This window comes from Cottoperca gobio, chromosome 6, assembly GCF_900634415.1.
Source record: "Cottoperca gobio chromosome 6, fCotGob3.1, whole genome shotgun sequence".
Taxonomy (NCBI): domain Eukaryota; kingdom Metazoa; phylum Chordata; class Actinopteri; order Perciformes; family Bovichtidae; genus Cottoperca; species Cottoperca gobio.
Window position 1 is genome coordinate 19683842 of NC_041360.1, and position 21961 is coordinate 19705802.

Below are 21961 nucleotides of genomic sequence, written 5' to 3' on the forward strand. Positions count from 1 at the left end.
TATGCTCACTTTAGTACCGGTATTTCTTAATCATGTTATCTCATGGGGTGGCAATAATTCAACATTACAAATGATCACTTCTCTATAAAATTGTATTGTTTCAATGTTGTCATATTGACATATCATGGTTTACAGTTCTCATGTTTAAACAGTGGTGGAAGTATTAATATATGTTACTAAAGTAAAAGTAACAATATGTCAAGGTAAAGAATATTCCCTGTATTACATTTGACTTAAGTGCAAGTACAAAAGTACAACCAGCAAAATGTACTTAAATAATCTAAATTAAAAGTACAAGTCCTTTTGATTCCTCAGTGTTATTTTAGAGTAAACTCACAATATTTGCCACTAAAATTTAAATAGATTTTTTTATTTGATAGCGACAGTTATAGTTTATAAAGTAGCATAACTAGTAAAGCACAAGAAAGTGTACTTGAATGCAGTATTTGAGTAAACACCACTGTGTGTAAAAGAATGCTAGAAAAGATTAATTGCACCATAATTAAAAGACTATTTTTATTAAATACACATTTGACTAAATGTATTAAACACAAGTGTAACTTTTCACGATGTGATTTTGAATACTTTGGTATATATTGTCTCATAATAATACAATATAACCCTAACCCTTGATAGAAAGTATAAAGTATGTGTGAAGTAAACCAAAAACCACAGATTTACGTTGTTGACCTGGACACATTACATCCCATCAGACTGCTCATGGCTGCTCTCGCAGTCAGCTTTGCACCTTTTCTAATTAACGTTTTCCCTGTTAGTTTGTCAGGTGAATTTATCAAATATTTAAAAAGGGATTATGGGTGAATTTGCTGGACAGATAGGCTCGAGGCCGATGATTAGTTTTTACTGGTGATCTGTATCTGACATTTGTTATATTTCTCTAGCCATAACAGAAGGTTGCTCAGTGAGGGTTAAGTTAACTGTACCCAATGACTAGGTCTGCACGTCCACGCTACTTTTAGATAATTAGACACGCTTGAACTTCGTGAACCATGAGTCGAGGCAATAGAGTAATGACTGTAGTTTATGGGCCACATCAACAACGTTGACACACCAGTTCCTGCCATCTGTAAGGAATCTGTGTCTGTGAGTTTATGTCTCTGGGGGGGCAGAAGGTTATTAATATCCATACAACCCGTGAAATGTAATCCCAGCTGAGAGATGGTTCTCACTCAGGTTGACTGCTGGTGACTTCATGAATGGGACTTCACGATACTTTAAAACTTAAGACTGACGGTGACGCCACCTCCCAAGAAAAGAACGCTCTCAGACATCATGTGGGGTGGGTATATTTATTTTCTTAAGTCATTTACAGTACAAAATAGACCTCCAGGTAACAAAATAGCCACAACTATATTGAAAACAACAATATGTAAAGCAACACACGGAGAAACACGGTGTAAATATAGAAGGTTGTGAAACTATAATGAAGTTAATATTCATGAAATAATAAAAAATAATGTCCTGAATCAGACAACATTTATGTGTACCATTGCAGTCAATGGGCATATCTAATGTATACTGCAAACTGATCATTTATTTAAATAGACAGAGACAACATTTGCAGTCCAGTGGCACATCATTTCCTTGGTGAATTTTCATATGCAGAAATAACATTGGTCAGGCATTGCTTATCAAGGATCTGTTTAATGACACACTTTTAAGAAAGGGTTTTAAAAATTCTAAAATTGACAAGTCATGTTTCTAGCAGCTAAGGCTGGATGCAATCTAAATGCATGCAATGACTACACCAGCTTTGAACAAAGAGGTCCTGAAAAAGCAGTTCTGAATAACGTCACCATAAATAAACATTTACACGGCATATAGTCTGGCTATCAAATATACAATGCTTTTCCAAAATAGAATAAACTTTCTACAAAGCTAGTACAAATGGATTTAAGAAATATCTCTCCCATAGTACTATATGTCATAACTATTTACATGAAAATATAAAGTAACATAAATTATATATTGTGCTTCTATATGTTTTCTGACATGCGTTTTTCAGTTCTAAAATATATTCACAAAAAAAACGTTTCACAAATGTAAACAATAATCAGAGTCCTTCCACAGATACATATATCTTTTTTTTTGTAATTAATTCTTAAACTTTTTCTGACACCTTCCTATTTACATATTTTGGAACCATATCAGTTTCTAAAATGCCTTCACGACTAACTAACACTGATCTTTTACTTCAGACACACCGGATGTCAACTGGCGTTTATTAGATCTTCAGTTTGTTACATAAAGCGTGTCGTCAGTAAACGAGGGAACGCTGGCAGTCAACGTTCTCACACCGAGTACCTGGAACAACCTGCAATCACCATAAATCTAAATAACAATACACTACCCATTTAAATCCTGCTGGAGAGGAACACAAGCTTATTTCTCCACATCAAGATGTTAGAAAACATAATATATCTCGATCCTCCGACAATCGGCTCCCAAAGTTGCTGAGATATCCTAACTAGCACATAACAAAACTACAGCAAACCATATTGTAAGTGTAACAATGTAGTTGTGGGTGTATGTTTTCAGAATTTCAAAGAGAGCTGTGGGCAGGTAAGACGAATCAGAAATACGGCACAGACTTTCTGGCGTCTTGGTTAAAGTGATAATTAAAGAGGAAGGTGGGAGTTGTTTGATTTCAGAGTCAGATACAAGACAAGAAGTGACTGAGCCTGGAGCAAAGCACATACTGAACAACACTGTGAAGAAGACTTGGCTGCACCCACGAGGGGTTGGACGCCAGCCTTAAGACACCGGGTTTACACTAACAGGGATTTACTTAGCGTACTTATTCTCATTGTAATAGCATATCATTCAGTGTTTACAATGGAAAGAGATCAATTTGATATTATAACAGAAGTTGTGTGGGGCAGAAACACCGTGGCTGTATAGTTGGTAATGGTAGGCTGGCTTTAATTCATGGATATTTTGTGATATTTAATCCAGTTTAACAATAGGTAGAATGTATTGCATTCAGTATTTGGAGAGAAGCAACAAGATATTAACAGTCAACTCATTCACAAAATAATTCTGCTCTTTCCGTTAATATTTTATGGGCATATGTACATTTCAGGGTTTTCAGTGCATTAAATGCCCAGACTCCATGTTCGTCATTATTATCAGAGACAACTATGAACAATATATAAACAAACAAATAAATAAATAATTGTTAAATAAATGGAAAACCATTTGGTGCACATTAATAATCAAAACCTTCATTTTTTTTTCTTCACATTGTTAGCTTAAAAGGAGATAAAAATAATATTCACAGACAGAGGAGGAGAGACACAGCACTAGCATACATTTAGTGGAGTGAGATCAGTCCTCATGTGGGCTCTCTGCAGGTCAACTCTTCATCATCTTCAATCTCAAATGAGACTGAGTGCATCACTCTCAGTGCATGTAGTACCTTCTCATTAGCGACAACATACACAGCTGTCAGCTCTATCACATTTAGAGAATTCCAGTTCAGTCTACAGACATGGCAGGAGAGAACGAGGGCTGGTCTGAAGCAGACATCTGTCCCTGTGCAGTTGTTGCCCATCCAATCAACATCGGACGAGAGCTCTCAACAAGCTAGTCATCATCAGAAGCACTGCTGTGGCTGCAGTGATTGTCAAAATGGAGTTCCAACCTACCTCTCTCCCCTGAAGGAAGACAGGAAAAGAGTGGTGTTAAGAGTAGCAGCAGAAGCCGCTTTGGGCTTTTAAAAAGGAATAGTTTTATATTTTAGAAAAATATTACTTGCTTTCTTACAGAGAGTAGATGAGAAGATTGTTACAATATACATTACGTATGGATCTGGAGCCAGGCGGGGATTAGCTTAGCCTAGCTTAGCTTAGCTTAGCTTTCAAACAAACCTGAAGCAAGGGGAAACAGCTAGCCTAGCTCTGTCTGAAATTCAAAAATACATGTTCTCCTACAAGCACCTCTAAAGCTCACCAATTAACATGTTGTATCTTGTTTGTTTATTCCATTCACAAATGTAACCATTTGTAGTTTTAGGGTAATTAAATGGTGTTACTATTTCTTGACGAACAACAGTTTATCTGTCCGCCCAGAATGTACAGCTCTTAACTTCCCCGAAGACCACACCGCACAGGTATCAATCTTCTTGTCCAACTCTTGGCAAGACAGCATATTTACCAAAATGTTGAACTATTGCTGTAAACGACTTACTCGGTGCCATTCAAGGAAATAATGTGTTCTAATGTGCCAAACTGCCCACCCGTCCCACGTCCATAAATGTTTAATATCATTATCTTTCTTCATTCAATGAAGATTTTCCAAAGCAAATTTGGCATTTATTCAGTCAAGACCCTCCCATACCAACCATCACTCTAAATGATCTCAATCATTTATATTTAATAAAGGTCAGTTTACCCAAATAACACTTACCTCTTGCAGTATCGAGCCATGTAGATGCCGTGCCCAGTTTTTTGAGATATTTCTGCTTCCACCCAAATACAAGGGAGGTTGATTTTGAGACGAAAAAAACCCCGTCTTCTCAGAAACCGTGTCTGGATTACTCTGGATAATCCACAGAATACACTATCCATCCATCTACAGTACAGTCCCTAAGGAAAACTGTTGACAGTTTCTGTAAATTATCCAGAGTAAACAGGAACACACTTATTTTCAGGGGAGAACATAATTCTAACACACAGATTTCTCAACAACCTGAGCAAATAAAACCAGAACTATCTGCATAGCTACATACGGGATACTAGGTCTTTTTATGTTATTTAGGTGAACTGACTCTTTAATCAGTGTGTGAGAACCATACGCAACATTAGGCATCAGATAGAGATAAGCTCCTCCCATACCTTGCCCTCTGGGACGCCAGCTCCGACAACCAGCACCAGACCACAGCCAATATTACAATCATTCCTATGAAGGGGATGGAGAGAACAGGGTGCTCAGACGTAGGGATGAATCTCTAAGGAGGGAATAAAAAACAAACACAAGGACCATGGGAATGAAGGGAATGAATGAACTGATGGATTGAAGTACCCAAATAATAAAAACACAGATACAAAAAAGGGGACAACAGAACAAATGGACCACCACTAAAAATCACCAAATTAAAAGTGTGACATGGTCTATGACTGTGATATAAGGGGGGGGAGGGTTGTGATGGAGTGATTCACTCTTCCTGCAAATAAACAATGCATAACTTTAAGGTGACATACACATCAACTCAATGTGAGTATGTGCGAGCAGTCCTGTGTGGCATTTATTGGCTGCGTGTGATGTTATGGAGACAAAGAAAGAAAGACATACAGCATGAATGTTGTGACGAGCACATGGTGGTATTTTTGTCTCTCTATCCTCATTTTATAGTTAGTTTGTTTTTATGTTTCGCTAAATTTGTAATCGTACAGGCTGAGGGGTCATGGACATTCAGAGAACAAGGACAGTATCAGAGACAGGCACGGGTAGACAGTTTGACACAACGCAGAGACATCTCATCACGGCTGTTGTAGACAAAACGCAGAGTTTCAGTCCTGTTTGTTTCTAATAAAACATAAAAGGACCATATATACAGTACAGTTTCCAACCAATAGTTTAGTTTTTTTGTTTAAAGATTTTTGTAGGCACATTTTCCATCCTTACAGATACAGATTATTTTAAACCTGTTTAAAAATGAACTTGCAGAATATTAAGTCTGTCTTTGCGTGGTAATGTAGTTAAATCCACAGATTGTCCTCGGGTCGGTGCATTCAAGGGTTACTGTTCTGCGTTCGCAAACTGTGTTGTCAAAGTCACACCCAGAGGACAAACAAAAGTATGAAACAAGTTTAGGAATATATGGTTAAGAAGGTTCAACTTCACAGTTTTGGATTTTCCCATGAGCGCTTAAAAACACATGAAATATATCCATGCTATTAAATCCTTATTATGGAACAAACAGTAGCGTGACTGTGACTAAAGGGAAAAAGGGAAGGCTGCTAATTGTTTCAATAACCTATTTCCTTTCCCTGCAAGTTCACTTTCAAACAGCACCTTATTAAAATGAACTGAAACAAGTCTTAAGGTAGGAAAAATGCCATCTCAAAAAGGTCCTTTCAATACTTGTTCCTCTTTTGAACAATATCTGACACATACATAGGATTCAGTGAAAAATAGGCATTCTTTGCTAAATACCTGAATGCCTTTTTTGCAGGTTTTGTCCAACAACAGTATAAAAGCATTGCTGTCACAGAGAAGTTAGAACACAGACACAGACAAATACTGATATGGGCTGACAGGCCAGGTCAGTTCATATCAAAACATATATTGCTACAGTATGGGACACATAGAACATGGGCTCAACAGACACAGGGTACAATAAGTGAGATGTGAGGTGTGTTAAGTGTTAGTTGAAAGTGTGGCTGAAAAGAAAAAGCGTTCTTTAATAGTGCAGGCTGGGAATTCTCAAAAATACTTCTAAAAACAGTTCATATTCATTTTAAAATACATGAATTGAGAGACAACACAACCTTTCCTGCAGACGCTTTAGGAAAGCAAAGCTAGCAACACAACTTACATTACTCACATAGTTGTATAGCATGTACATCAGTTTTCATACTTCTGCTACCAACTGTATATTATTGTATTATTCATGTCTGTCCCTCACCTGAGCCCCCCCTGACAGCTTCTCCAGCTCTGCCTTGCAGCGCTGCAGCTCCTCCTCCAGCTCTGCTCTCTCCCTCTGGCTGCTGTCATACAGTACCTGCAGCTCCTGCAGCTCCGTCTTCAGACCGTCACACTGAAGGACACAGAGGTCACATTCTCAGCACCTTTCATAACAGCAGTGGATTGACAGCTTGCATTTATTGAGGGAAGACACGACAGGTGAATAGGTAAAAAAAATAAAATGTTGTTAGAGTTAAATGTTTTTACAGAGGGAATTTTGGGTATCGCTTTGTATCACTGCAGAAAATAAATAAATAATAATAATAATAAAATGTACCACTATGTTTTTAGGAACATAATGTTATATAAAATCAGGCTATGAATAATTTATGACTTAATCCCTCTGTAAAATCATTCAGAAAATAGATCAGAATGAAACTGGAAAGTGTAGTGCATACAAGTGCTGCTGAAATGGAGATTACTGGAGTATGAGGAAAGAAAATCTTTTTGCCTGTAGTGTCTTGCCTTGCAGCAGAGGACTGACTGGCTCCATTTATTGAAACAAGTTTTAGTGCATTTGATTGAAATCAATTTCCGAATACTGGCTGACTCAAATCTGGCCATGTTTTATTCATATTATGACAAACTCCCAAAGGCATCATACCTCTCTCTGAACTTGTGAGGCCTTCTCCTCTGCCTGCTTGAGCTGCTCCCTCAGGGAGAAGATCTCCCCGATGCCTCCGTTCCAGCTTGTTGATGTCACAGGTTTCCCATCGAAAGAAATATTCTTCTGGATGGAGGCGTCCACCAGGCGACTGTTCCCAGCCTTGGCCATGGTCATGTAACTCTCCGTCATGACCTCATCGGAGCCGGTCTCCATCTCCTTCCCCTCTGTGTCGTCCCCTACGTCTTCCTCTTTCAGTGACAGGTAAACACTGGAGCTGGACGTAAGAGTAACGGTGAAGAATACAACATACTTTCAAGTAGAGCTGAAATAGCTGAAAGCTCAAAAATGGGCTTCAAATGTCCGTGATCAACATGGTTATATTTTATGTGATCACCAGAGAGCTTGTTAGCGTTAGTGTGGTCACATTTAGTATGCAGAAATGTCCTCATGGCGAACACAAAGTCTGATAACTGATTGAGACACTATGCATCTAGCCAGCCTTGTAATAGGACTGCAACTAAAGACTAATTTCATTTTCAACATGATGATTACTTTTTTTATTATCAGTTAATTGTGTAGTTTATAAAATCTCAGAAAAAGACCCATCACAATATAATTGCTTGTGTTGTCCGACCCAACAGTCCAAAACAAAAACGTTTTTGTTTTTTTTATGAAGTGCAAAAAGATGCGAAGCAGCAGCGCCGGAGCGAGAGCATGTTCGGCATTATTGCTTGATAAATTCAATTTGATTAATCATCCGTCTAAATTATTGTCCCACCACAAGGTCCATTTAGTAGACGTTCTGGTCACAGACAGCCTAACGCAGGGAATGAGAATCAAAACATTCTTTCTTGATTTATAACTAAAACTTTGTGGGTCATTTCTCTGTGTTGTATATATTTTGTGTTCTCATTATAAATAAAGTGCGCTTTTGCTTTCGATGCATCGCAAGATGTTCCTCAGCAGATGGAGTGCACCCAGTTCCCCATCTGCTGAGGAAAAATCGTGTGATGCGTTAAAAACTTTCATAACGGTTACTAAGTAGATCGTATTGGGGAGATTGTTTTTAAGGTCAAGAATTACCTTTCAATTTCAAAAAATTGTTGGAGATGAATTTCCTGTCAATCTACTTATCAATGCGTGTAATCCCTCGTATGATGTTACAGTCGTACCGCAGTGAATTAACAGGTGGCCGGTCTTTTCTAAACGAGACGTGCCGTGTATGACGAGGGTAGTATTCCAGAGGGGATCCCTTTCCAGCTGATCCGGTAAAGCACAGCTGATGAGTGAGCAGTCATTGACCTCTCACCATGTCCTCTGTCTCTGCAGCAGCTGCAGCCGCTCGGAGAGACGTCTGTTGTCCTCCTTCAGGGTCTGACACTCCTCCCTCAGCGTGCGGCACTCCTCCTTCAGCAGGTCCACATCACCTGACAGAACAAGGAGGCCAGAGATGAAGAAGATATTAAGAGGACGCAGGTAAGGTGAGCTCATCTTTAATGTTACTGATTGACACTTTACCTTAATAACATGTATAGAATATATTTTATATTAGTTTATAACAATCATTAATCAATGGTGAATTGATAGTTAAATAAACTTTAGTTAATAGTTACTCTCAACAAACAATGAAATGATAATAATTTAACTAATTATTATTAATGCAATAGTATTATTTTAACAGTTTATATTTGAACACATTATAACCTAATATTTGTTTCACTTTGTTAAAGGTTAATAACTGGTTAGTAAACTCACCATTATTTGGATAGTTTTAACTGATGAGTATAATACATTGTTAAATTGTATGATAATATATATAATTTATAAACTAATTATTTCATAAATTATAGCATTACTAATCATTAGTAAACATTCAATCATAATTGTATTGTTTGTTAAAAGTAAAACTATTAACGATCAATTCACCATTTATAAATAAAGGTTATTATAAAGGGTTACTTTAGAAAAAGTTCATATTCATATTAAATATGCGTACGAGAAGCTTGATGTCACTCTTGTGTCTGTTCGTTAAATATGAAGCTACCACCAGCAGCTGGTTAGCTTATCTGCGTACTTGTACCATTAAAGCTCACAAATAAAAAGTATTTTATTAAATTATATTTTTATGCAGGGTTATGTGCTGGGATGTTTCTTGGCTGGGACCGGTTGACAGGCAACCAGCGGGAGACTCCAGGAAATTACGGGTTTGGGCCAAGAAATAATACTGTAAGTTAGATCACACTTCCATATGAAATACATTCTGGCAGATGTTTTCATGAAACAGCTCAACATGAAATAATATGAACTCTTCTCGCTCAGTCCCACCCGAGACTCAGCTGCAGAGCCCAGCGATGATATCATGTGTTAGAAGTGCGTGTCCCTCCTCCTCATGACTTCATGTCCCTGGTGCTCTAAATGCACACGCACACACACAATCCCACAAATGATTTATGTGCTTCACTGCGGGATGCTAAGCTGATATGAGACTGGAATAAGAACATCCATAACATCATGCTTTGTTTTAATAATATCAGTCACAAAGACTGATCATGTACTATTGTTATTATGTGCAAGTAGTATAAATTGTTGTATAAATTCCTCTCACTGATGGCTGTTTATATGAGGTATAAAACCGAGACTTGTTGTATTTTAACTGTAAGTAAAACAATGTTGTAAGGAGGGAGAAGGTATGTGTGCAAACTATCCAAATCCACCTCCGCCCTGTCTTTGAACCTTCCTCTCTCGCATCCATCTATACCCATCTTATGTGTGTCTCTTTTATTATAACACTGATCTCTTCCCTCACCCTCTCTGCGCTCAGCATCCCTACGCTGGCTCTTCATGCTGATCTCGGCTCTCAGGGTGGTGATCTCCAGCTCGTACTCCTGGGTCTCCTCGCTGAGGCGCTGCAGCTCGGCCCGCCGGCGACACAGCTCCTCCTGCAGTGAGGCGATGTCGTTCTCCCTCTCTGCCGCGGCGTCCTCTGCCGTCTGTTGGAGCAGGAGCACCTCCTCCTGAGCAACACGCAGCTCCTCCTGGGCCTCTGCCAGCTCGCTCTCCTTCTCCTCCTCCAGGCTGTCCATCTCCTCCTGCACAGAATGCAGCTGAGCTGTGGGGAGAGGAGGAGGAGAAGGTTCTCTTTATGGAGGATGTGTATGTGTGGGTGAGACTGCGGTGAGACTTTCTTTCTTCATTTATTTTCTCATTCCTGGGGGCCTGTACTGTGTTGTTCTGAGGTGCCTTTTATTGACTTCTCATGATTGAGCACAAATGGTTTTTTGAAGAATAATTGTTTCTCTGTGTGAATGATTTATTAATGCACAATGTCATTTTAAAAAAAGGTCACAAAAAAGACAATGCCCCCCAAAATCAATAAGCCTAATGTTTGCAAGCTTTTAAGTGTTCTAGTCAATCACATCCCAGCATACTTATGTAGCACTTTCTGTCTGACACTATTCATTAGAGAACGAGTGGGATAATAAAAGCCCGTACAGTGACATACAAGATGTTGATTATTGCTAACAAATTGGTCTTCACGGGCAGCTGACAGAGTAAAATTGGCAATGACCTTAACTATTGACAAACATAAGAAATGTAAAATGCAATGTCTGATTTGGAGTTTCGATTGATTCCTAGCGTTTTTGTGGAATAGTTATTGTCTGGGTTTATTCAAAGCACAGAACATTGCTGAATGTTTTATGATGTTGATACCTTGTAGATTCTGGATCTGGCGTGAGAAGGCTTCAGCCTGATGGGCACAGGACAGGCGCTCGTCCTCCAACAGACCTGGTGGAGACGCAGAGTGAGGAGAAGAGTGGAGGGGGGAGGGGGAGGGGAGAGGGGAGAGGGGAGAGAGATAAGAAGAAAATGTCAGTTCAGCAGGCAAATAGAAAGATGACGACTTGATAAGCTGCTCAACCTTGAGGCATGACTGAATGACACAAGCAGTTCTGTGTTTGTCAGTGTGTCAAACACTTGTGTACCATCAGTATTGTAAAATATTTGTGAGGATATTCATTTTATACATACTGAATACTTTACTTTACAGTATTCTCTTCAACAGAAGAAGAAATAAGGCAGAATATTGTGGTTTGCTGCTATACTTATCTTTCTGTTTCTCCCTATAAGTATGTCATACCAAGTCATTTCTCTGGCATACTTCGGGCAAATGTTCTCATGGTTTTAATACAGTAAAGGCTGCTAGTTGAATACAGAGGACTGTCAATTGAGCCTGCATATTTTTGAAGGATCAATTCATGCAAATTACAAAAAAATAAAGATTAACTTACTCTAGTAAGAAAGTATATTTCTTACATGGATATATTTATAGTTATTTTTTTTAATGAATATCACATTTTATTGCCACTAGTTGCATGGCTGTAGGGATGGCAATGTTGGTCAGTCAGCCCACCACTTTCAATATCTATGAAATATACAGATATTTGTGCTGATGACATTTACATCAGCCACAGCTGCACTTTGAGTTTAGTGCTAATTAGCCAATAGTTAAAAAAGAGCCTATAATTAGTTTCAGCTGTCCCTCATTAGCCCTGCAGTCACCAAACCTCCTGCTCACCTGTTCCCATTGCCACATTTGTCAGTCACTATTTGTAATAGCCCAGTTCCTCTGTTCTTTGTTTTGTTGTTGCTGTATGGAGTTGTTACCTGCCTGCATCTGGACTCTCATTCTGTAATCCATAAATCATTTAAATGCAGCAGTCAGACTGTTTTTGCCAGCGTTTGGGTCCTATTCTGTCACATATTGTGACAGACTAATGGGGAAGTGGGAATAGGTGAGCAGGAGGTCTGGTCACTGCAGGGCTAACGAGGGACAGGTGAAACTAATCACGGTGGGGCAGGCAATCAAAACCGGTGGGACAACACACAAGGCAGGAAGTGAAGTGATCTGAAGCAAGAGAAGAGTAACAAAACAAAACACTGAACACAAATGAGTGACATGAAACAAACAAAACATGAGCCAGGCAAGATTATGACACTATCAACAACCACTAAAAATAAATGAGAAAATATAGTTTGAGAATATAGTAGGAATTATAGTTTGTTGTAATTTGCCTGAACTAACTCTTTCATTCAGCAACAATATTCTGCTTTGACTTTTCTACTGCTGGCCATTATGTCAGTCCCACTCAGTATTTTTCATTTCCTGTCCAGTCTCCTGGTGAGTGTAGTATGATTGGCAGCTTGTATTAATAATCATGCATCGACCCTTGATCTTTACCTACACCTCATCATACGTCATTCTCTGACACTCAGGACCCCCACCACCACCTCCACAGCTCCACCCCCCCCCCCCCCCCCCCCGAACAGCTGCCAGCAGTCTCAGCAGCTGACTGTTCCCAGTGGGATTTTACCAAAAGTGTTTTTTCGGTACAGACTAGGACACCCAGTCTGGAAGCCTCCCTCAGCATGAAAGCAGTTGTCTGAGGAATGCCTCTACTGCTGCCAAACAAACAACTGAGCTCACCACGCCATGTCTTTTAGTGCGACACACAGTCATATACACACACTCATAAATAAGCACACAGATATGCACAAACACACACACTGAGCTCACTAGCCCATACCCAAGGCCTTACTCACTGCTCGTGTCCCTGAACGTTAAGCTCATCATTTCTAAGGTATGATGTGATGCTCCATTTAGCGTCCATGAGAAACTGACCGTGTCAGTGACCGCATATAAACATTTACGCGTCTACATGTTCAACTCGATTGTGATGAACTGGAGATGTCTGCGGTGGAAAGTTAAGCTGTCCAGGTAGAGGACAGGGGTTTACTTCTGTGGATGTATGAGAAGTATGAGAACATTTAAACAATCACAGTTGTATTTTTACTGGAATAATAGTTCAGATTGAATCCATACCCATGACGTCTTACTACATCAATTAAGCTGATTTATAGAGAGGGAAGACATAAGGGCCATAAATGTTTAGTGTTTAATTGCTAATGATTTTTTTTTACTTGTTTTCCTCATTAATAATTCACTTGAGATGAAGAGAACTGAATCTGGATTTTATTCTCACATTTTGTCCACTTTGTTTATGTGTTTTTATATAACATTTTATCCATCACCTCCATTGTAGAGATGCGGGAAAACAGGACTCAAGAAACAAAAATGCAAGAAGGATGGTGATCAGTTGAAGTAAAATGGGGCGATTAGAAAGCACTGCTTACTCTCAGATCGAACACGGTGGCAGCGTCACATTTCACAAATGATTGTCGATTTATGCAGGCACACCAGTTTGATGTGGTTTGCTTTCACTTTAGCCTGTTTTAATGTTAGACACACACTGTGCAGTTTGCATTGACTTGCCACTGTACGATTTAAGGTTCAATGAGATTCCAGTTGCTGCTGATTGCTCTACATCGGCCATGCAGTTCACTACAAGAGCTACAAGGATTGGCAGAGATATTATTATATTATATATACATTTAGAAATTATATATTTTGAGGTTTTTGGGAAAGCTTTAGCATCTTGCCCCAATAGTTTTCGATAGAATAGATTTGTTTGCGTTTCACAAATCTCTATAGCAGAGATGGTGAGTAAAATGTTGCATTAGGTCAAGGAACAGAAAGTGGCAGGTTGACAAATGGCTCAATTCCTCATTAAATGCCAGAAAATGACAGAATGTAGGTTATGTGGAAGATGTTTGTTTCATAGATCTTGACTTCATGTCAGATGGCTAGTTAGTGCATAATGGATAAAGATTGTTATAGAGAGAGATTAATGATTAAAGACAATAAATAATGAATAAATACAATAAAAACACAGTTGTGTCTTATCCAAGGATGGAGGTCTCACCTTGCAGCTCATGGAAGCTCTCCTGGTGTTTGTTGGATGTCTCTCTGGCGTCGTCCAGCTCCAGCAGCAGCTGCAGCACCTGGGCCCTCAGCTCCTCCAGCTCCTGCTCCTCTGTCAGCGGCTCCTGCTTCTTCTTCCACTTCTCCTCCCCTTCGCCTTCTTCACCCTTCAGCTCCTTCTCTTCGCCCTCCTCCTCCTGAGCTCTCTCCTGGTCCATCTCCTCTTTCTCGTTGTTCTCCTCCAGTACGCCTCTCCTCTTCGCTGTTATCTCGTTGTCCATGGTGGGGCTGCACTCTGCTTTCAGATCGCACAGGTCATCTGTTGAAAAGATAACAGTGATATTAGAAAGGGATGCCTGGCGGGGGAAAAGAGGGAGACATAAAGAGAGATTAACAGTTGAAAAACATCTTTGTCATCAACCTAAATTCAGTCGTGCGTAACACACAGCACCGATGTTTTCTTGTGAGTCAACAGCACCATCTTGTGATTGAAGTGGCATTGATCCTTTGTACACCAACCTCTATTTCACTCGTGTACCTTAACTAAACATACTTATTTAAATATACAAAGTTACTGACAACCCTCTTAGGAGATTGGAGCTGAGCTTTTAATAGAAAGGAAACAAGAAATCCATTCACGTCAGGAAGAATACATCAAAAACACAAACCCTAACATGTCAGTGTCTCATGTGTCAATTTTGTTGTTGTTGTTAAGTGATACATTTTATTAATGCATGAAGCAAGTTGATGAAAACGGTTTAAAATTTCAAGACACATCTGTTTTACATTCCTCTATCGACACACTGAATTTAAATGTCTGACCAGTAGGTGGAGTGAGTAAGCTGACACAATGCGGAGAGAGAAGAGGGGAGGTGGGCCTGTATGCTGAAGCAATCACTATGACTCACCACTTAGCAATGCACATCCAAGTCCATAATAACACAAGCTAGTACACAGTAAGAGAGATGTGACAAAAACACGTTTCTCACTTGTATTACAGTGTGTCACATTACATGGTTGTCTGCCATTTCCTTTTGGTTTTTTTGTGTTCCTCCTCGTCCTGGTAGACAGCCCGGACTGAGCTGTTGTTATTGTCGGCCTGCAAAGCCCAGTGATGTATACTTGATTTGACATTAGTCAACTAGATAACAGCGGTTGCTTGGTGGAGCCGTAAAGACGAATGCAGGGCAGGTAAGAAAACCGGAAAGCAAAGGGCAGCATTTGCAGCGCAACAACATGACGGTAAATCCTCACTCGACTAAGGGAGAAATGTATTTTCCCATTAGAAAGATGAGATTTGCTGCCAGACAGGAAAGGCCAGAGCTAAATGGAGATTATGTTCACAGTGTTAGTTTGTTCTCGGGTGCAGTTAAAGGTTAAAAGATCATTTGTGCCTCGGTTACTGCCCCATCCCTGGAAATGCTGCTTACATCACACACTGCACTGCAATCATTTCTCTCTTATGTCTCTCTTATAGCTCAATAACATGCCCTTCAGGGTCAAGTCCAATTTCAGAAATAAATTGATGTGCAGCATCACACGTTCATTTTTGAGTGTTCTCTGAGTGCCTCAACATTTCTGTTTGTACTCAGAAAGCAGTGTGAGGATGGGAGAGGGGAATGGTGCTTGCTCAGAGACGGAAATAGAGATGTGACAGAAAAAAGGTGCAGCAGGGGACACAGTAAAGCATTAACTAAAGATCTGTCTAATTAAGAGTGATGCTCACTGGGGTAATCTTGGCTCAGGGGACGCTTCCATCTCTTGTGGTAATTATTTCTCTGCCTTGTTTTTCCCCCTCACAAGATGTTACCATTTCCATCACAACCAAGTAGAATTTGTTCTAATCATATCTGTATGGCATTAGCAGGAGGCTGCATCCTTCCTGTCTCATAATAATGTTAACTTAAACAATGCACTACCTAAGAGGTATGCGAGAGGCACTGGGCTATTTTGTCATTAAACTTTGATGCTGGTGTAATGAGTTAGTCATAAAGAAGAGAGCTGGAGCCGTGGGGCTGGGAGAGAGCTGCTCGTATAGCCAGCGTCAGCTAAAAGGCCATCAAGAGACAAAAAGCTCCCCACTGAATATCACTCACATCCAAATCCTTGAGGATGTGATAAATTGGAAAGCTTTTGCTCAAGCGATTTGTGCTGTGTTTGAGGTTTTGTAGGGGTAGCATTCAGACTGTCCTCCAACGGGCACGATCAGATACTGTGATACAGATTCCACCTTTTAAACACGTTCTGTACTGCAGCTGGGCAGCCCTTCTCAACTTCCTTTTGACGGCGTCTTATATCTTATATCTTTTTATGGTAAACATATTATGCTGTGCCCATCATCAACTCTATAAAGCCTTCTTATAGAGCCATCCCTACTATATGTCCAGTGTTCCCATAAGTCAGCCTTCTTAGCTTTTCCCAACTGCTTGTTTATCATTCCAGTCCTTAAGGGAAGCTTTTTATCGCCTCACCTTGTGAGTGAATGTCAAACACATTGCGCAGCAGAATCATCTGCGGTGACACCTGTGATCACTCCACAGCATACTTGGCACAGTGCTGGTCTTTAGTCACGCAGGAATTGCATTAGACATGGACACTGCTTGCATACAAGAGCAGGGTCGGGCAGAGGAGTCATCTCAGGAGCAGTGTTACAGCTCCGGGGAGAGGATGGCTTTATCTGGCCTGCACATTTATTCGTAATCACGTTGCAGCAAAACCCATTGAGTCGGTCACTGCAAACATTGTGTCACTTTGGAAAAGAGACAACAAGCAAGGCTGTGTTATTTGTGAGCATTCCAGAATAGCTGTCTGAGATTAAATTTGAACATTAGTGTGGCAACACAAGCGCTTTGTTTTGCTTTTGATTTGGTGTTCAGTGATGGAGTGTGGAGTGTAATGAAATTTTCACTTTGCTAAATTGAGGAGCAGAGTGAGGATTTTAGCAAACAGAAGCATGCCAGCAGAGGTGTGGATGTGGGACACACATAGCTACTTTTACCTGGCATCACAGGCAACCATTTCTCCATAAATCACTCTGCTGTGTGACTCTGCAGTTAGATTTATTGTCGTAATCTAAAATTCAATCTCAGCATTGTAGCATAGCAATATACCAAACAAGATTTTTCTGCTGAAGGAGTTGTCATTTAACCGTAACACTTTTTTTACAATTATAATCTTCATTTTTCATACTGCTTCATGTAATCAGGTGCTGTGTGGAACAAATCAAGAGAACTTATCTATGTAGTAAATGGCTCTACTCCGTTCTCTCCTTCTGACTGCCGGTTGAATATTTAATTTCACTGTATTGAGAGAAACATCTGGAGTCAAATCAGCTGTGAAAAGAAACGACTGCTCACTGAAACAAGAGCTGTAGGCTGACTACAGGTGTAGTGCGGTGGGTGCCTTGTGCTGAAACAAGCTTGAAAATAGGATTGAGTAGACGTGTGTGTGTGTGTGTGTGTGTGTGTGTGTGTGTGTGTGTGTGTGTGTGTGTGTGTGTGTGTGTGTGTGTGTGTGTGTGTGTACTATGGTTACATACAGGCTTGTGTATCATTGTGTTGTATGATCTCTTAGGTCCACTTGTGATGAGGCTATATACACATATATAATCACACAAGCTGCAGTGTGTGTATGTGTGCCATGGACCTCTACAACTGTGTAGGAGGCCATGCATAATGCACACCACCCCAGCTTTGAAGCCAGCCCAGTACTGATGTTAGCTTTTCCCCTGCAATGGCACACTTCCTCATCAACACATCATTTTGGGGCAGGGAGGAGGAGTCTTGTGAGAGCTAAAGAGGAGAGGAGGAGAAGACAATAAGAGCGATGCAAGGAAGGAGGTGCTTTGGCCTGAGAGCACTCCAACTGCTCTCGTCCTCATGAAACCAGAAAGACTCAGGTGAAGCCTTACACTAGTTCATCTCCATGGGGACCTCTGCACACCAACAACACAGGGCTTCATATGGAAAGTCACCGTGGCAATAAAGTTGTTTTGTCCACAGCTTTCTGTTTGCTTTTCCCCCACAGAGAAGCCCAAGTGATCTTATCAGGTGTTCCGTCATGAAGCTCACTTAGTGAAGTCAGCATCATATGAGATTGTATGACTTCAAACTGCATGAGACTCAACAGCTTGAGATGAGGAGCGAGCTACAGGGGTGGAGGTCGTTCATGAGGTTAATGCGAGTTTATCTCTTTCTCTCTCTCTCTGTACTTTTGAGCCTGAAAACTCCAGGGAAGGTGAGGAACAACAGCAGCAGGAGACGACAAGAAGAGAAACAGGATCATAAGCTCCAAAGAGTTGGACTGACTTAATGAGCCGCTCTGTTATTTAAATGGGAAATCCATGTTTGCACTTTCAAAGGGAATAAGAGAAAGTGGGTCAACGGAATAGAGACGCATTGTAGAGGAGTTATAATTTGGCCTCATTAGATGGGCGTGCACAAAGATTGTGTCAGTGTGTACATCCTGCAGGTGATTCATTCAGGGAAGATGCTTCTTTATCGGCTTATGTGATGGTGCAGTGCTTGTTATGTCGCTAATCCATTAAGGGATATGATTAGCGATGGAGAACAAAGCATGAAAACAAGTGATGCAGTAACAATCCATTTGATCACAAATCAGTGCCTCCCACCTGAAACTAATCTCTTAAATCACCGAGGAAAAAGGGTGCACTACAGTTCACCATGTAGAGGGAGAGCCAGAGAGAGAGAGGGCGCACTAATGATGGGTCGACAGAGCTGAGCATTTCTGCGAGGGGGAAGAAAAGTTGTTTTAAATCCATAGAATAAGCTGCAGGAAGGAGACGCATGAGTTCATGAACCTTCTCTTTTCTTTCCATTATGCAACTAAGAGAGAATAAAAAAAACCTGCAGCACACTCAATTTTGTTGGGTACCTGCAGAGTGCCTTGAAAGCTTGTTTTAAAAAGCACTAAAGTCTAATGGGGATAGGGTGGTGCAGGGGGGAGGAGCCGGGATGCCTGAGGGTGGAAAGACATGCAAGATTTGCTTCTTTTGTCTTGCGATATTAAACACTGATGTGATGCTCACATTGTTGCTTTTCTCAGACGTCTCTGCTGCTCCCAGATCTACAAAGTTTGTCTAGAGGAGCGACTTTGCTCTTTATTAGTTCCCGAGAGCTGAGCGAAATCCTGTTTGTGGACCCTTTACGAGGTATATCTGCTGATGTGAATTTCACAACGTGAGAGCACAACATTGGAGAGGAGTGGAGGGAAAAGCAGGAGAGGACAGGAGAGAAACATGTGTGGGCTGAGGCACTGGCAGGTGCAAAGGTTTGTGTGTGTCTATGTATGTGCGTGCACGTGTGTGTGTGTGTGTGTGTGTGTGTGTGTGTGTGTGTGTGTGTGTGTGTGTGTGTGTGTGTGTGTGTGTGTTGGTGTGTGGGCGCTGAAGAGAGCAGAGGATTGCAACCGACAGAGGGGGAAGAGATATTGTGTGGGAAAGCAGAGAGAAGGATGGAGGGCGATATGGTCGGTGACTCGTGCAAGTGGGAGGAACAATATGGTGGCCGATGGTTGGAGGATAAACAGAAAGGTTGCAAATGTTAAATCAGCCTCTGATGGTGTTTTATTGATCAGTGGGAGCGTGTCTGTGTGTGTGTGTGTGTGTGTGTGTGTGTGTGTGTGTGTGTGTGTGTGTGTGTGTGTGTGTGTGTGTGTGTGTGTGTGTGTGTCCATCTGCACTCGATGTTCGTAGATGTGGAAAGTGGTTTTAGAAGCATTTCTTCCAGTCGTTCCCGGCAGGACTGAAAATGAATAAAAGCCTAGAATATAACTACTGTTTAGAACATTGTCACCTTTTTCTAAGAACCCAGACTGATAATTGACATCAGCTAGGACAGAATAAAATGCACTTTGATCCATTTAGATCCAAGCGTGTATGTAATTAAAAAAGACATGAGTTAAAACTAGCCATCGCCCATCCACTTTATCTTTGCTGTATCTCTATCCTTATTATGATCAGAATTCTTGCTACATTAAACCAGACACTTGCCATCACTAGATGCTGAATTTCTAGCTTTAAAAGAATGCCTCAGGCTGTGATGACAGGAAAGAGGAAACAAGCTTGTTAGGGAGGAAGACTCTCTCCTGAGGCATCCAATGATGGTCGATACGCAGGCATCAGCAGAATACATGCAAAAGGAAATTACTCACTGAACACTTAGAACAAAGTGGTTTAATGAGTCTACAGCTGACTTTGAAGAGCAAGGAGGCTTTAAGAGATAATCCGACAAATACTTGTTATTGAAAGTTTTAGGACAGTACTGCACAGGAAAAGGAAGCCCTGGCCGCTGGTCAAAGGGCTGTTGACCTGTGGTTCTCTCTGAGCCCCTCCACACCGATAAACATCCTCCAGTGTCCCGCACAGAGCTGCTCGCCCATTCAAAACATGAAGAAAACACACTCTTCTTCCTTGTTGGGACACACAGACATATGAAAACATTCCACACATTCTTCCCTGAACACAGAACTTACACAGTACTGATTCTGTGACGATACATTGTGCCCAATGTCATACACCAGATATGCATGAAGTTACCAAACAAGCTTAATAGCATCTGTTCAACTCAACCATTATATGCAAAGTGAGTCGACCACAAGAATTAATGTAGGAGCTAAAAACAACCTAGTATAAAAAGACATCCAGCACTGCATGACTTCACATTACATCAATTCTCAATCAGCCTCAGAATAACATATGCAGCACATCTAACACAGCCCGTACTAATGACTACATTATTTCCTGCCAGTAGTTGCCAGACATCTATAATTACCTGGCAGCACATTGCCTCCATCAAATGTCCACAGTTGCCATAGCTGACAGTAATGCGAACTCGTCAGTCAGTCTGTCAGCTCCACCACAGCTCCTAATAAAGACGGGCTCCCTCAATAATCTCCCCACTTCCTACCACCTGACCACCTCTCCCCAGCTCCTCCACCTCCTCAGTTCACCACCCCATCCCTCGCTTTGGGAGTAAACACTCTTTCTCAGCAGAGATCAACAACCTCTACCTTTTCTTGCTTATCTGTAGTGCAGGGCTAAAAATAGCCACATCCAACTGCACAGAATCGCGGATAAACACACACACCGACAAAACAGCTGCACAGACCTGTAGAGTCCAAAGCTTCCTCGATGAGTGGAGGTAAACGCAGTCCATCCATAGCCCCCTGTAGCTGCAGCAGAGAGGGAGAGACTAAGAGAGAGTGGGCGAGAGAGGGTCAGAGGCTCCACACGCCCAACTCGGCTGCAGGTAGAGAGAGAGAGAGAGTGGGCGAGAGAGAGAGAGAGAGAGAGAGAGAGAGAGAGAGAGAGAGAGAGAGAGAGCGAGAGAGAGAAACACACGGAAAGTACTGAGCACAGCGTCAAGTACTCGCGACGCACACACACACACACACACACACACACGCTGGCTTTAATGCACGTATGCACACACACACAAAGAGGCTGTACCTCGAGAATTTGGGAGGATCCGGGGAGCTGAAGGCTGAGCTCCGGAGCGTGGGAGAGATGCCGAGAGGGAAGAGGGGAGGAGCAGAGTGGAGGGAAAGATGCTGTTTTCCAGACGGCTAAGCTCCGTCTCTCTCTCTCTCTCTCTCTCTCTCTCTCTCTCTCTCTCTCTCTCTCTCTCTCAACTTCCCTCTTTTAAGTGCGTCTTTCCTCTTTCCCCCCAGCTATTTCTAATACATACTGAATGCATAACACTTAGTGTATATCGTCTGACTAAGGAACCCTTAGGTGGGTACAAACAAAAACATCATACTATGCATATATACACACATACACCAAAAATGAGGTGTAGAATAAGGTG

General features: G+C 41.1%; 1 protein-coding gene across 4 annotated transcripts; it reads right to left on the reverse strand.

The window, feature by feature from the left end:
• Positions 1-1296: 1296 nt before the first annotated feature.
• Positions 1297-21405, reverse strand: ccdc136b (coiled-coil domain containing 136b). 4 transcript variants are annotated; one of them, XR_003832388.1, is made up of 9 exons: positions 21242-21329; positions 14137-14454; positions 11027-11101; positions 10122-10424; positions 8625-8742; positions 7313-7589; positions 6650-6781; positions 4857-4920; positions 1297-3677 (listed from the first exon to the last, which is right to left on the reverse strand). XR_003832388.1 is itself a non-coding variant. In XM_029433991.1 (9 exons), exons 1-9 carry the CDS (start codon positions 21312-21314, stop codon positions 3665-3667), a joined length of 1401 nt encoding a protein of 466 aa, XP_029289851.1. In that variant the 5' UTR covers positions 21315-21405; the 3' UTR covers positions 1297-3664. The 4 variants fall into 4 exon arrangements, 3 of the variants coding, with proteins under 3 accessions (XP_029289851.1, XP_029289850.1, XP_029289852.1); XM_029433991.1 differs by having other exon boundaries at positions 4857-4969; positions 21263-21405; XM_029433990.1 differs by having other exon boundaries at positions 4857-4969.
• Between the last annotated feature and the right edge of the window lie 556 nt (positions 21406-21961).

Coding starts and splice junctions, on each gene's coding strand:
- ccdc136b (XM_029433990.1), bottom strand. CDS start 21,314: ATGGATGGACTGCGTTTACCTCCACTCATCGAGGAAGCTTTGGACTCT. Junction 11,102..14,136: donor GAGCTTCCATGAGCTGCAAG/GTGAGACCTCCA, acceptor CGTCTCCACCAG/GTCTGTTGGAGGACGAGCGC. Junction 4,970..6,649: donor AGCTGTCAGGGGGGGCTCAG/GTGAGGGACAGA, acceptor TTCCCTCCTTAG/AGATTCATCCCTACGTCTGA.